Below are 14,379 nucleotides of genomic sequence, written 5' to 3'. Positions count from 1 at the left end.
AACCAGGATTGTCTGGGGAGCCAATCCCATCCTGGTCAGCAGGGGAAGTCTGGGATGATACAGAGGGCACTCACTCAGTGGACAAAGCCACACTCATTGATAGTGGCTGGCAAAATTGTGACAACAATGTTGATAAAGATATGGCTCCAGAGTACTGGACTGGACATTAGGCAAAGCTTTTTTGTTCATGCAGGTCACCCAAAGAGGTTAGGTGATGCACATCCATGGAAGTCTTCAAGTCATCAATAGGCAATGCCTTGTCTGACCTGACCTATAGTGGCAATAATCTCACTTGCAGACACAGGTTTCACCAAATGACGTGAGAAAATCATTTTCAACAAACATATCTATGATTCTATAAAACAAAAAGAGACAAATGACTTCATTCTTTCCCTTTTGCTTCCCCTTAACTTCATTGAAAATCTTAAGGAAGTGAAGCCAACAAAAGAATTTTGTGGTCAATCTTCAAGCAGTGAGGTTCTCACACTGGTGGCGTTCAAACACAAGAGCTATTTATCACCACTCTTATTAGAATTATGCCTGTGGTGTGAATAATCTTTTGGAGGTCAGCAGGCTGCTGTCTTTAACACCTTCCACCTTCATTAAGAAGTGAATCCAATAGCCATTACAAACTGGAGTAAATGTCAGTTTGAAATCACAGGCATGTTTCAGAATAATGGACTAAGAAAAGTATACTTTGAAATGGAAAGCTATTTAATAGACTCTTTTTTGCATGCTAGATATATCAGCCTGGGCTTGTGGAAATTAGGAGAAACATTCACTTTTGAGCAGCTTACATTTGTCATTAGTTGGCTTCATTCATTCTGACTAAAAAAATAAAAACACAACCCCCCACAAATACTCATATAGATTCTACTAAAAAAAATGCTCCAGAAAGCTGATAATTAAAAGAGAAATCGCCTGTTGTACCTGTTACCAGGTTGATATGTTCCACAACCCAAATTGATAGAAAACTGGATCATGTGAGTCACTGTGGAAGGGAGCACTGGAAGGACATGGAAGTAATCCACAGCCCAGACATTCCTGTTGTGGCCCTGGTGACTCTTCTGTTTCAGGCAAAACTTGGTTGCAGGAATCTGCAGGTCCGGACTAATGACAACAGAAACCAAAGATGGAACCTTTAAAAGAAATTAAATCAGGCTTAAATAAAACAAGAAGTATGAAAAAGGATTACATGGAAAAGTCCTATTTAAAATAGAGAAGTTGCATCAAATATGCTGAATGAAACATGCCCATTTCTCTCCTTGTTTGTTATCTTTTCTTTTTGCCACCTGTTTTGCACAGAAGAACTCAAATAAAGCTTATTTTATATTATGGGCATAGCTATTGGCATTCTGGGTTCGAGTGCTGCTTATCCGCTTAGTGGAATCAGTTTGTTTGGTTGTAAAGACATGGTAGAAAAGACTGTATCTTCTGTGCTCTGAAACAAACAGATCTGTTGCAAACGGATCTGTTGTACAAGTGCTCAGCTGGAAGAGGATACTTGTCCTGCAGTCTCTCAACTCACAGAAGAAATGCAGTGTAACTGCAGGTCTGAGTACGCGAGACGAGAGTTACCGTGTGAGTTCACAGACGTGTGGGGAGGATGTAGTGCTGAAATAAATGGAAGCACTGCTTTATGAAGCCCAGCCTTTGTCCAAAAGGAATGCAATTAGACCTTTGTTATGTCAAAGGGGGATGTCAGCTTCAGAACTGCTTGTTTTAAAAAAAGCTCCACAATGAATTCAGTGTAATTTCAGATCCTGTCTCTTCCTGAATTCTCCAATTATTTTTTATTATTTTACAATTATGGTTTCCTTAGTTTTGAAAAAGTCCTACCCTGTGTTTCACACAGAATCAGGAGAGGAGGGAAACTACTTACAATGAAACAATGCAAGTGACTCGACCAAATTCAGGTCAAGTCCTGCAGTAACTATAAACATCACTTCTCTAAATGATACAGTTACAGAGAAAATGTTCATGGATCTGTGGCTGAAATCACCTGCATATTTACCACCAAATTTCCTCCACAATATATAAGCATGTTGCATCTGAAACTGTAACATATCCACATGTGTATGCATTATATGTGTATTTGCACACTTAATTTTTGCTCTCCGTCTCTAAACATGTAAATTAACTTAATTTAGAGATATATTAATTATAATATATTATGTTATAACATAATTAACATACATAAATTAAGTATGGCACACTACCATATTTAAAACAGAAAGAAAGGGTATAAAACATGTAATTTTCCGTGCCAGGTACAGAAAAGGCATCTAGGCATTCCTGAGTAACTCTCCTCCTAGTCCACTAGGACTGACCCACTCAGGACAAAGCTCCTGCACATTGCACTGTGTCTGGCAGGAGCTTGAACAGAGAGAAGAGTAATTATTGGTGAGGAGACATAATCAGCACAGTTCTCAGCAGATGGTTGAGAGTTGTTTCCTGTTACCCATTTGCCTGTTATCCCAGCACTAGTCAACATGCAGCACTGCTCAGCAACAATTGCAGAGCTGTGTTCCAAAGGCCCTCTTTCACTGCAATAGCTATGTATGAATCATATGCTGGGGAAGGTCATATGTTCCCCTGTGGAATTCAACATACAACACCAATGATACAGCTTAAAAATAGATCACAGAATCACTGGGGTTGGAAGGGACCTCAAGAGATCATTGTGTCCAACCTCTCTGCTAAAGGAGGTTCCCTATGGTAGGTCGCATATGTAGGTGTCCAGATGGCTCTTGAATATCTCCATAGAAGGAGACTCCAAAACCTCTCTGGGCAACCTGTTCCAGTGCTCTGTCACCCTTACTGTAAATAATTTCTTCCATATGTTAGTACAGGAGTAGTATTGATCTATCCACAGTATTGATCTATCCATCCTATCCACCTACTTTGTTTAAGGTGATTTACCTTGTAAGCAGCATATGTCAGGGTATCAAGAGCTATGTGTTCCCTCTTGCCTTCAATCTTGGCATAAAGGATGACATCATTTTCATGGGATTCTCCAGAATCACAAGTTCCCCCTGTACAACACACATTTGAGAGAGAAAAAAATTAACTGGAACCCTTGTTATTGGAAAGCAGGATCGTATTACACAGACACAAAAACAGTTACTATAAGATGTTGTTTAACTTAATATATGAAACAAAATAACACAAGCCCTAAGGACATACCGTACAAGAACTATTTGATCTGATATAGCACATCAGAGATCAAGGGGGTTGACAATTATGAAAACCTCAAACAACTCTCTTAATCAGCTTATCAAAACAATTTAAATAGAAAATGCTGTGGCTAGAAAAATACTTCTATCTGTATCCAGTTTACATAGAAATGTTCTGCTATCTGAGTTCTTACCTATTTGGAGGAGATCAGCAAACTGTTATCTAGTACTCACACTATAAATGACCTCAAATACCTCTCCAGCTGATAGTTAGGCAGCTGAGAACTTGCTCTCAGTAGGAAAGGGGAGAGACTGATGCAAATCTTGCTCATTGTGCTGCTTCTTCTATTGTCCATACCATATCCTAAATAGGATGAATTAATTCTACTGTATCACACAGAATGTGTGTGATGTAGTAATCTCACTGGAATAAGGCAGGATTTCACATATCTTTATATTGGTAGACTCCAATAACAAATAACCTTTTCTGGAAGAGCAGATATATTGTCAAGTTTGTGCAATGAGTACAACATAATAGTTGCAAAATGGTCATTATCAAACTAGTTTGGTGTTCTGGAGAAGACTTTCTGAAGAGAATATCTGTAACTGAAACAGGAAGCCTGCCGTTTTCCTGTGCACTAAAGGTATCAGAGGTGTTGGAAAAAAAAAAAACAGCAAAAAACAGGACGAGGAAGTTTCTTTGAACTATCCATGAAGTAAGAAGGTTGCATAAACAAAGTACTTTCTCTACATCTTTTCACTACAGATGCCAAGCTCCTGGCATAGGATAGGCAAAGCAATCTAGAGAGCTAGATAAATGTGAATTTTCTACGCTTATTATACCACAATAAGAAATATCCATGTGTTCATTCAAATTCTCTGCTTGCCGGAGTGCTTAAAGTGTGATCCACTTAATGCACGAATACAACAAAACACATTTTCTAATGATAACACACTATTCTCTGTGCCTGTATGTGATGACAACTTCTCCCCTAGGTTCAGAAGGTTGAGCAAATTTCTTTCCTGTTTCTCTTGCAGGTGCTGGAATGCTTGGAAGAACTGACAAATAGCATTCTCCTTTTCCTGTGTGTTATTGGTAATTCACCTAACACAGAGGAGATGCTCAACAATTTAGAATCATAAAATGAGGCCTTCCACTCATTAAATACAAAGGGTTTTTTTTTGTTGATTGAGAAAGTTGCTTCTGGAGGTCATAAGTTTAGTATCTGCTTCCTCCTTTATTATTTTATTATTCTCTACCTTTAAACAAACAAAAAAATCCTCACCTACTCTAAACATAGTGTTGAGAGAATAACATAATGCAATTTCCTTTATGTGCAAAATAAAAGTTGTGGAAAAACAATGTAAGGTACTGAACGATAGATACAATGTCCATAGGAATTGTGCTAAGTTACACTACCAAACTAATGCAGTTGTACTGATCACAGCAGCAGGAAGGAGCAATGATAGCACCAGTTTGCTCCTAGATGCTTTCTTAGCCCCAGTAAATCACTGAAGTTGCCTTTGTTCTAAAAGAAAGGTCCACAGAAGGTGCTAGCACCACATCAGTTCTTTCCACAAGGGATGATGCACAGAGGCCTTCTCCAAGGTAATTATGGTCAATGGTGTGTTTTTCATACAAGAAATTAATCTCACCCTGGGTAAATACATTAAAGCAAAATGCTTATGAATACAAACTAAGAGCTTTAGAACAGAAACTACTTGGAGTTCAGCTAGAATCCTCTGTGGTGTGGTGAGGTTGATAAAGATATGACCAGATCTTCTAACATGAGAAGGAGAACTCAGGAAAATTAGAAGGTACAAGACATGAAGACATTTCTTCATGTGAAGATACATGCAGAACAATTCTTCATGTGAAGAACTGTTAAACTATAGAGTTGTTATAGGATCTTGCAGACACAACAGGCAGATTCTGTTGGTGAAACACTACTGCCAAGAAGCATGTTAGACCCTGCAGAGGGCCCTGCCTAGCTCACAGAATCACCTACTGCTCCAGCAGGCTGTGACTGTCACAAGTCCTGGATTATAACTGCCATCACTGTGTTGACTTCTCAGGTACTCTTGGACACCTCGAGTAGCAACAATAACCTGTGTCTGCATTGTGAATCCTGCCTGAGGACTAAACAGAATTGAGCCCACAACTACATGTGTGCAGCATGTGTGTAAGCTTCCTTTTATATCAAGGGATATCCAACCCATGCAGTCAGTGGAGTCCAGAGAATAGCTTAGCTGGTCTAGAGCAAGTGTTTCACGTTGAACCAAATGCATTTTTTCAGTAACTGATCACATCTCTAATTATAGAGGAAAATTAGACACTGACCTCACATGGAGACACCTTCATGTAGCTGTCCTAATCTGGAACTAAATGCTTATACTAGTCAAATTCATGAAAGAAAAGTCTATTAAGGGCTACTAAACCCAGAATGCCCCATCTGGCTAAGGTCTGCAAGTCAGTGATAAGTGGTAGAATACTTTTAGGAGGGCTATTTGTGTACCCACCGTTTTCACATTTCTGTGAGCATTAGAAGAGCAGACCCTCAGTCCAAGACTTGTCTGTCTTGCATCTTCTTGGACATAACTGTGATGAATCTGAAGCTTCCTTTTCCAAGGAATATTTAAAATATTTCTTATGTGCATTGTGTAATCTAAATCTCACATATCCCACTTCTATTTTATTAGGAATATGTACTCACCCATACTGAAATAAAATCGTAAGTTCCCATAACCAGTAGTGTCCATATACGGAGTGCATATTTTTCTTTCTCCATCTCTGAGAAACACCATAGATGAGCCAGACTCCAATGTCCCACACTCAGTACCAATGACAGCACCTAATACGTCCCACCTGGAGAGGTCAACAGCAGGCAGAGAATGTGTAGCAGCACATTACTGATAGATTCATACATAGCAAGTACTAGGAGTTCATTTCTATACAAAGTAGAATCTATTCCTACTTTTAAAATGTACAATATAATCAATACGATGCACTTTTCAAAATGACATTCTGAGAAATGAACTTGCTTATTCAGTATCAGTTTTTAAATTCAGTCTAAACAAAAGTAACATAAATTTTAAAAATAAGTTGGTAGAAAAGTTAAATTACTAAAAAAATTAAGCTTTTAATGCTATTACTTATTATTTAGTGCTTTGTTGTTCCATTACTTCATTCTTTTTCTGACATGAAAATGTTTAAAACACAGCTGCCTTCTGTTTCATATTGTACAATAAGATGTTTACAGATTAATGAAACATGAAAAAGTACATCTTCCATATCTACTATGCCAGTCATTAAATATGTAGGTAATAACAAAAAATGCTCTCTTTTCATCTTTCTGAGCACTTAGGGTTACACTTTTAACAAATACATGAGCAGAGTATGAAATAAAAATTGCTGGGTTTCTTCTAATGTGCAATGATATGATCTTTGTCAGTTTTTCTCCTATTTTTATTCAGTGATAATTAAAAGAGCTGCTGCTGAATTTTTCAATTAAGCACTTCTACTGAAAATACGTTTTACTAATGAAAACACTGGTCTCGTTAAAACTTGTCTAAAATATTTTGGAAGATTAGAAACTTGAAAAATGGTACATTATTTTGGTCTGATACATAATTATTCATAGTAAAGTTTTAATTCATAATGAAGTATTTTAAAATTATAAGGCAGTAAAGTAATGCAATATTTAGAATCATTAATACCTGATAATCCAATCATTTAACTAGACAGTGTCAATAACCAGCGATTCAGAGAATGAACGTTTAAGATTTGAAGTCTTTGAGGGATGACAAAGCCATTTCCTGTCCACTTCTAGCAGGAAAGATCTCTACCACCAATGTGGAGTATGAAAATTTCAGAAACTGCCATTTAAACAATTTAGCAGTCTGCTTATCAATATAACCATTCACACTATTTCAGAATGTATTTTTAGATCTTCTTAAGAGCTGCCAGTTTTCGTATTGACCTAAGCTGTGACAGACTAACAATGCTTGAAAATCCTCCTTTAAAACTGTCAGTCATTTACACAGGAATTAGCAAGATTAGCGTCATTGAAAAGCTTTTATGATACAAATATAAATATGTTAATAGAAGCAGAGTTTAACCTAACCCTACTTTAGTTGTGCAGACATTTTAAATGTAATGTGCAATATAATCAAAATACAATTTTGAAAATGGGTCTCTTGGGCCAAAGACAAGCACAGAATAACACAGTTGTGCTTACTTTAACTTACATGACAAAATCTCACAATGCTCCATTGATCTTTTGTATGCTCTATTTAGCTCAATTAAAACAGCCTCTTCGATGACCCACAAAACAACTTGAGGTCATGAATGATGCAGATCATGGAGTTTTCCAGGGATCCTTTCCTTTCAGGCAGCATTATAAAGGAAACCAGAAAGTTCTACAACATAAAATGACTGGCACTTAAAGAAAAACAAATGAAAACAATGTCTTTAAAGATAAATAGAGAAGACCTCTTGGTGATGGCATGACAGAGATGCATACGTTCTTGATTGAACATTGCATCTGGATACATTTATCCCTCACATGACTCTTGAAATTCTTCTCTACATAAGAAAAAATAGGATGATACATGGATCTAAATTAGATTCAACGAACATGGACATCCAAAGTAGCAATGTATGTCCTAGAGACACCTGAGATACCTCTATCCTCAGATATGAGATCTGTTCACTTTCAGGGTTTGCTTTTAGGAACAGGCCCTAGCTTATGTGATTAAAGAGAAACAGAATGACAGTAGAAATATGCATGGTACTAATTGCAAATCCTATTCACGAAGCCTACTGCTTAATGTCATCTACCTAGACTTGTGCAAAGCCTTTTACAAGGCCTTGGACCACATTCTTTTCTCTAAATTGGAGAAATATGAAGTATTTACTATTCAGTGGATAAACAATTGGTTGGATGGCCACATCAAGAGGGTTGTGGTCAATGGCTGTATGTGCAAGTAGAGTGTAGTGACAAGTCCCCTAGGATCCATCTTGGGACTGGTTCTCTTCAACATCTTTATCAATGATATAGACAGTGGGATGGAGTGTACCCTCAGCAAGATTGCTGATGACACCAAGCTGAGTGATGTGGTTGACACAGTGGAAGGAAGGGATGCCGTCCAGAGGGATCTGGAGAGGCTTGAGAAGTGGGCCCATGTAAACCTAATGAGGTTCAACAAGGCCAAGGGCAAGGTGTTGCACTTGGGTCAGAGCAATCCCAGATATGTGTACAGACAGAGAATAACTCACTGAGAGCAGCCCTGCAGAGTGGGACTTGTGGGTTCTGGTAGATGAACAACTCAACATGAGCCAGTAGTGTGCACCTGCAGCTCAGAAGGCCAAGAGAATCCTAAGCTGCATCAAAAGGAGGTGGCCAGGAAGAAGGATGTGATTGTTTCTCTCTCCTCTGTCCTCATATGATACCACATCTGGAGTACTACATCCAAGCCTGGGGTACCCAGCACAGGAAGGATACGGAACTGTTGGAGCAGGTGCAGAGGAGTGCTATGAAGATGTCCAGAGGGCTGCAGAACCTCTACTATGAAGAAAGGTCAAGGGAGCTGGTCTTTAGCCTGAAGAAGAGAAGGCTCCAGGGAGATCTCATTGCATCCTTTCAGTACTTGAAGAGAGCTTATAAACGGGAGGGAAACTGTCTTTTTACAAAAGGAGGCAGTAAAAGGATAAGGAGAAATGGCTTTAAACTAAAAAAAGGAAGATGTTAGGAAGAAATTCCTTACTCAGAAGGTGGTGAGGCACTGGTACAGCTGCCCAAAGAAGATGTGGGTGTCCCATACTTGGCACTGCTCAAGGTCAGGTTGGATGGGACCCTGGGCAGCCTGAAACTGGATGGGCTTTAAGGTCCCTTCCAATCTAAGCCTTTCTATTATTGTATTATTCTGTGTTGTGGATGCAAAAAGTACTAGTCACCATGAATAACAATCAGCTCCTCTGCTCTCAGTGTTGGGCTCTTTCAATGTCTCACCTCAGAGTGCTTTTGGCACAGAGCAAGAAGAGGATGATCCACATATGTGAGCTTCCCTTTGCTCTCCCACATGAGGGATGCTTTTGTGTTTTCTTTGAGAGGAAAGTGAGGCATGTGAAGGTACCTGCAGCAGTCCCTGTTCATAGTCAATAACCTCAATGACATATTTTTCTCTTGAGACAGCTCTTTCTTACATTCCCAACATGAAAGAAGGGAAGAGAGAGGCAGTTTCACAGCTTTCTGGACCTACAGCCCAGCCCATCAGCCTCTAATGGACAGAAGTCTGAGCAGAAAGATGATCACAGTATGTACCTTTTTTTATTTTTTCTTAATATGTTCTCTAAAATCCCCTATACAGAAGGTAACTGCGTGGAAAACTGTGCTTGAAGAAATTGTTTCTAATCAAGATTGAAGGTTCATGAGTAAATAAGATACTCCAAATATATATATAGTTTATATATATATATATATATATTTTTTTTTTTGCATTCTAAGAAAGATATGGATTAGAATTGATCCAGAGAAGAACAGAACCCTTATTTACTAATGAATTCTGTAAATAGAAAACATGATAGTAGAATACCCTATATTGAGTTAAACTGAGGTCTTACATTCCAGGACTGTAAGGTGCCTTCTACTTTATAATTATTATGATTATTAAACATACCTAGGTTGCTCCAAAAGTAATGCTTCCTATTTATTTCCATGGAAACTACAACAGATACAGAAGGCACAATAACACTGTTTGATGGAGCAATTTCTCAGCTACAAAACACTACTTTTCAACACAGTCACTACCATTATCTGTGCATTTTTGCCAGTAATAAACAAGAGCCTGTATGTCATGCTTGTAAAAATCTGCACCAGAGAAGGTTACCCACTATGATGTAATGATGGTGTTGTAGCTAGGAAAATGTTGCCCACTCAGTCCATCTTTCATCAGCTTGGACAGATGGAAGTCAGAAGGCACTGAATCCAGACTGTACCATAGGCATGTTAGGACAGTCCAGCCAACACTAGCAATGTGCTCCTCAGTCTTCAAACTGGCATGGAACCTGGCATTATCATGTTGCCAAGTTGTCTTCTTCCTTTCTGGCCTAGACTCTGGAAGTTGGATCCTTCAGCTTAGTCAGTGTTGTGATGCAGCAGACAGAGTTGATGGTTAACCCATGTTCCAGGAAATCAGGATCACCTATTTCCCATCACTTTGCCCACTGAAAGCTGTCTTGAACGTTTTCTTTGATGGAGAATTCACACTGCAAGGACTGCTCTTTTGACTCTGATTCATAGTGGTGACACTACATCTCATCATTGGTAAGGATAAGATCCAGGGAATTGTCACCAGCAATCTTGTATTGGTTCAACAGGTCCTGAAAAACTTGCATATGGTGTTCTTTAAGTTCCCGTGGAAGCATTCGTGGGAACAATTTGGCACAAACATTGCAGTATTTCAATGTTGCCACCATCATTTCCCATGCACTGAAGTTGATATTCAGCTCTGTACACAGTTCCATGATTATAATCCTCTGATTCGTGTGGATGAGCTGATCAAAACAATCTTCATTTTGTGATGTGACAGCTGTGCATGGCCCTCCAGAATGTGGCTTGTCTTTCACATCACTGCTGAAACACACCTCCCACTGCCTCACTGTGTTCACATACACTGGTTGGCCTTTGTAAATGTTCAGCAAGCATTGATGAATGTCAGTGAGTGCAATTTTTTCCTTGTGGAGGAGTTCAGTAAAACATCATTGCTTCATCCGCACTTCCATATCAGATGCCATTTAGTCAGTCTGTCCCCTGCTACCATCTGTCACATGGCAACAAAATGTCATGGAATGGTGGGAAGGTTCAGCCTGTACTACTATATCATCAATGTCCACTTCTGATCAAGATTATTATGGGCCAACACAATAAAATAAGGGGCATTATTTTCAGAGCAGTCCTCATATTCTGAAATTCTTGAGTATCAGAAGTGACAAAGAAATGAGGAATTTTGGTCCGAAAATACTGACTACCTTTAACAAAAGTTTTTTGCAAATACATAGTTTTGAAGAAATATCTTCCAGCCCCATGAGGAGTTTGTGATAAGAGATGCAGGAAGCTGGATACCCAGCTTGGATGTCAGAGACTGATGCTCTACTTCTGCTCCACCCTGTTGCCAGCAGAGGTGAAAATGGAATATTTTATACCCCAGGAATCTGCTGTCTTTGCTAACCTAATTACCTTTTATTTTGAACAACATCTTAAAAAGCCTATTTTCTTCTCAATACATAAAAAAAGCCATCAGTCTTCTAAAGTTTACATTTTTTCACAAATCAGAATTTTTATTCTCTGTTCATGCCTGGTGTGGGTAATTGCACCCTGTAATCTGTCCTTCATGTTTCTGTGACAATCTCAATTCAGCAAAACAATATTTAAAATACAGTTCAAATAGCATGCAGAAATATTTCTCTATGAAGAAATTAAGGAAGCTCTTATATTTGCAGTTCTGTATAATTCCTAAAGCAAAACCCCACAGAAATGCTGCAAGGAGGGACAATGTTAATTACAATTTTACACGATTGGGTTGCTTTCTGTAACCTCAACAGAATTCAGTGTTTGTCTATTCATAGCTGCATGTAATTTAAACCTCTGTTCCTATAACAACAGTTGAAAGAAGGACATTTCATATAGAGAATAAAAATCGAAAATTGAAAAACACAAAAATCAGCATCAGGTTCCTGTGAGTATGTGCCAGATGAGAGTGCAAGAAGTATCTGTCCTGCTCCTGGTTGAGAGCAGTGGTAGCTGAAGCTGCAGACTGATGCTGTGTGAAACCAAAAATGTATTATTTGGAGAAATCACGCACTTTCTCACTGGGGTATGGTACAAACAACTGACTTCAAAACTTGTACTCAAGTGCAGAACTTACTAATGTAAGTAATGTATTTTATAGTTTACTAATTATCAGGGAAGGAGGAGCCCCGATTAGAACCACTGATGATGAGGAGCTTGGCTCAAACTAATCATCTGGTCCAGCAGAGACAGGTGCTACAGGCAGGGCAGATGTCCTGAGGTCACACTCTCATCCTGCTTTTTCAAGACAGGAACAGATTGATACAACATCTCAGATGCATCCCACGTGGTTACCCAACACACAGCATATCCACATACATACACATTTTATTTGTCTAAAATTTCTGAAAGGACACTGCTGTTCAGTATCCACTATGTCATGGGTTGGTTAGCCAAACTGGGAAGGAGTTCATGAGGAGTATTGTTTCTGTAAGTCCAAGTGTATAGAGGTTGGATAAGCGTGTGTTTCTCAAAAGGTGTGCTTTGCTTTCAGCACAGCACAAGCAGCATTTGAATCAGCTGCTAATGATCTGAAGTACTTGGTAGGTTAAAATCAACATTCAGCAGAGACCCACGAACTAGCAATGTGTGTTTCTCATTTCTTAGGGATTACAGCCACTACTGAAATTCCTTTTCTTAAAAATAAAGAAGAATTAAGACCATATTGAAGTTTTTATTTTCTTTTTATCTGGTCAGAATTTATGCACTGAGATATAAAAAATGACAGAATACAAATTTGTAGCTCTCTGCCAGGCCACTTTTATTTTTGAAAAGCTCACTTATGTTTTGGTAAAAGTTGTATGACTTCCTATCGTCTGATGATAGCTGCATGAGCTGCAAAAGTATGGCCCAGGGTAGTTTCAGGGAGAGTTCTGTGAGGAATCTGATTTGGTACAGATTGTTAGTGGCTCTCAGGTGTAACAAAAGGAAAAATAAAATTAAATCAAAATCATGTGTTTCTTTGAAAATGTCATTCAAGCACAACTTATTTCACTGAAAATGTTGGTGAGCGAATGGCCAAGAAGACACTCCTCCTGGGCTTTTCTGACTTACTTGTTCCCAAAACCTCCAGTTATCTGTTACTTATAGTATTGCTATTTATCCTAGCAACATTTACCCAGCTCCCCAATCCCTGGCATAGAGATCCCAGCCCTAACCAAGCACTCACCCTTTTGGCTGGCTCTCAAAGTCTTCTGCCCACTGCTCCTGGGCATCCTCTGTAGAGAGATCCACATCCCGAGTTGTGGCAAAATTGAACTCACTGCCTTCTGTCCCATGGAAATAGATGGAGTTTCCATCTGACTGGCAGCTGTGCTGTAGACAGAAGGAGCACAGAGTAGAGGATGTTACTGTGGTTGGGGAGCTGTCCTGTTCACTCACTGCCTGAGCTCAGAGCAAACTACAAATTAGCAAATGACACACCAGTGTTTGTGATGAAATACAAATAACCAACGGACCATCACCTTTTCTCTTTCTTGGCCTACCACAATGTGATTGTATCTACTTCCCCACAAATGCACTTCAAACCATTATGAAATTGTGTTTGCCTAGAAAAGATATGTACCAAACATTTGTGTATTTATTTCTATTTCAAAGCCTTGCCATTGTGTCTGCCTTGGGCCAGTAATCACAACTGTGTGTACAAATAACCTTAATAGCACTATTGCTAAGGATATTTTGTTGGCAGAAGAGTTTCATGCTGTGAAACACATGCCAGATTGTCATGCTTGAATTTTTGCAGGCAGAGGTGTTTGAAAGTAAAATTGCTCTGCATTGCCATATAGCAAACTTCAGGACTGACGTGTATGAGTGAAAAGGCTGTTTGCTATAATTTTATGCAAATAGCACAGCAAATAGCTATGTAGGCAAATAGCTCTTGTAACATGTTGACTGCAGGGTGCTGAGGCTGCTTGCATGAACAACGTGTCTGCCTTACCTATTGCACTTCCACATAGATCATCTCAGCAGCAGGAAATGAAGCCCCACATCTGCTCAAACTGCCCTGACCACCACAACACTCCATATAGAGACTATGAATAGGTCATTTTGCACATAGACTACAAAACAGTGCATAGGTTACATTATGGACTGCCTTCTTTCACCAGTACTACTCTCACCCTCTAGTCTATCTGATAAATTGGTAAGTCTCCATAATTTGCATGGCTAACAGGAATACTGGAAGCTTCTAAGGAAGCTCTATCTGTCCTTAACACAGAGAGCTTGGTATTATATTGAATTGTTCATAATAAAACAAATACTGATAAAAGTAATAATTAGCTCAAACACTTCTTTGGAAAATCTGGCCCCATTAGAATTATGAGCTGAAATAAGAGATGACTAATTAGACTAATTCT

General features: G+C 38.9%; 1 protein-coding gene across 2 annotated transcripts in view; it reads right to left on the bottom strand.

The window, feature by feature from the left end:
- The window catches only part of RELN (reelin), a 270,835-nt gene that overhangs the window by 96,422 nt on the left and 160,034 nt on the right, over window positions 1-14,379 (bottom strand). For both annotated transcript variants that reach the window (XM_065743657.1, XM_065743656.1), the window contains exons 11-14: window positions 13,194-13,339; window positions 5,891-6,042; window positions 2,923-3,035; window positions 931-1,139 (exon numbers count right to left, since the gene is read on the bottom strand). In XM_065743657.1, the coding sequence (XP_065599729.1) occupies window positions 931-1,139; window positions 2,923-3,035; window positions 5,891-6,042; window positions 13,194-13,339 (620 nt within the window). The remainder of the gene's footprint in view (window positions 1-930; window positions 1,140-2,922; window positions 3,036-5,890; window positions 6,043-13,193; window positions 13,340-14,379) is intronic.

This window comes from Cyrtonyx montezumae, unplaced genomic scaffold, assembly GCF_038088225.1.
Source record: "Cyrtonyx montezumae isolate F1298 unplaced genomic scaffold, pur_monq_1.0 scaffold_3, whole genome shotgun sequence".
NCBI classification, from domain to species: Eukaryota; Metazoa; Chordata; class Aves; order Galliformes; family Odontophoridae; genus Cyrtonyx; species Cyrtonyx montezumae.
The sequence above is the reverse complement of the archived record's forward strand: the minus strand, read 5'-3'. Positions and strand labels throughout refer to the sequence as shown.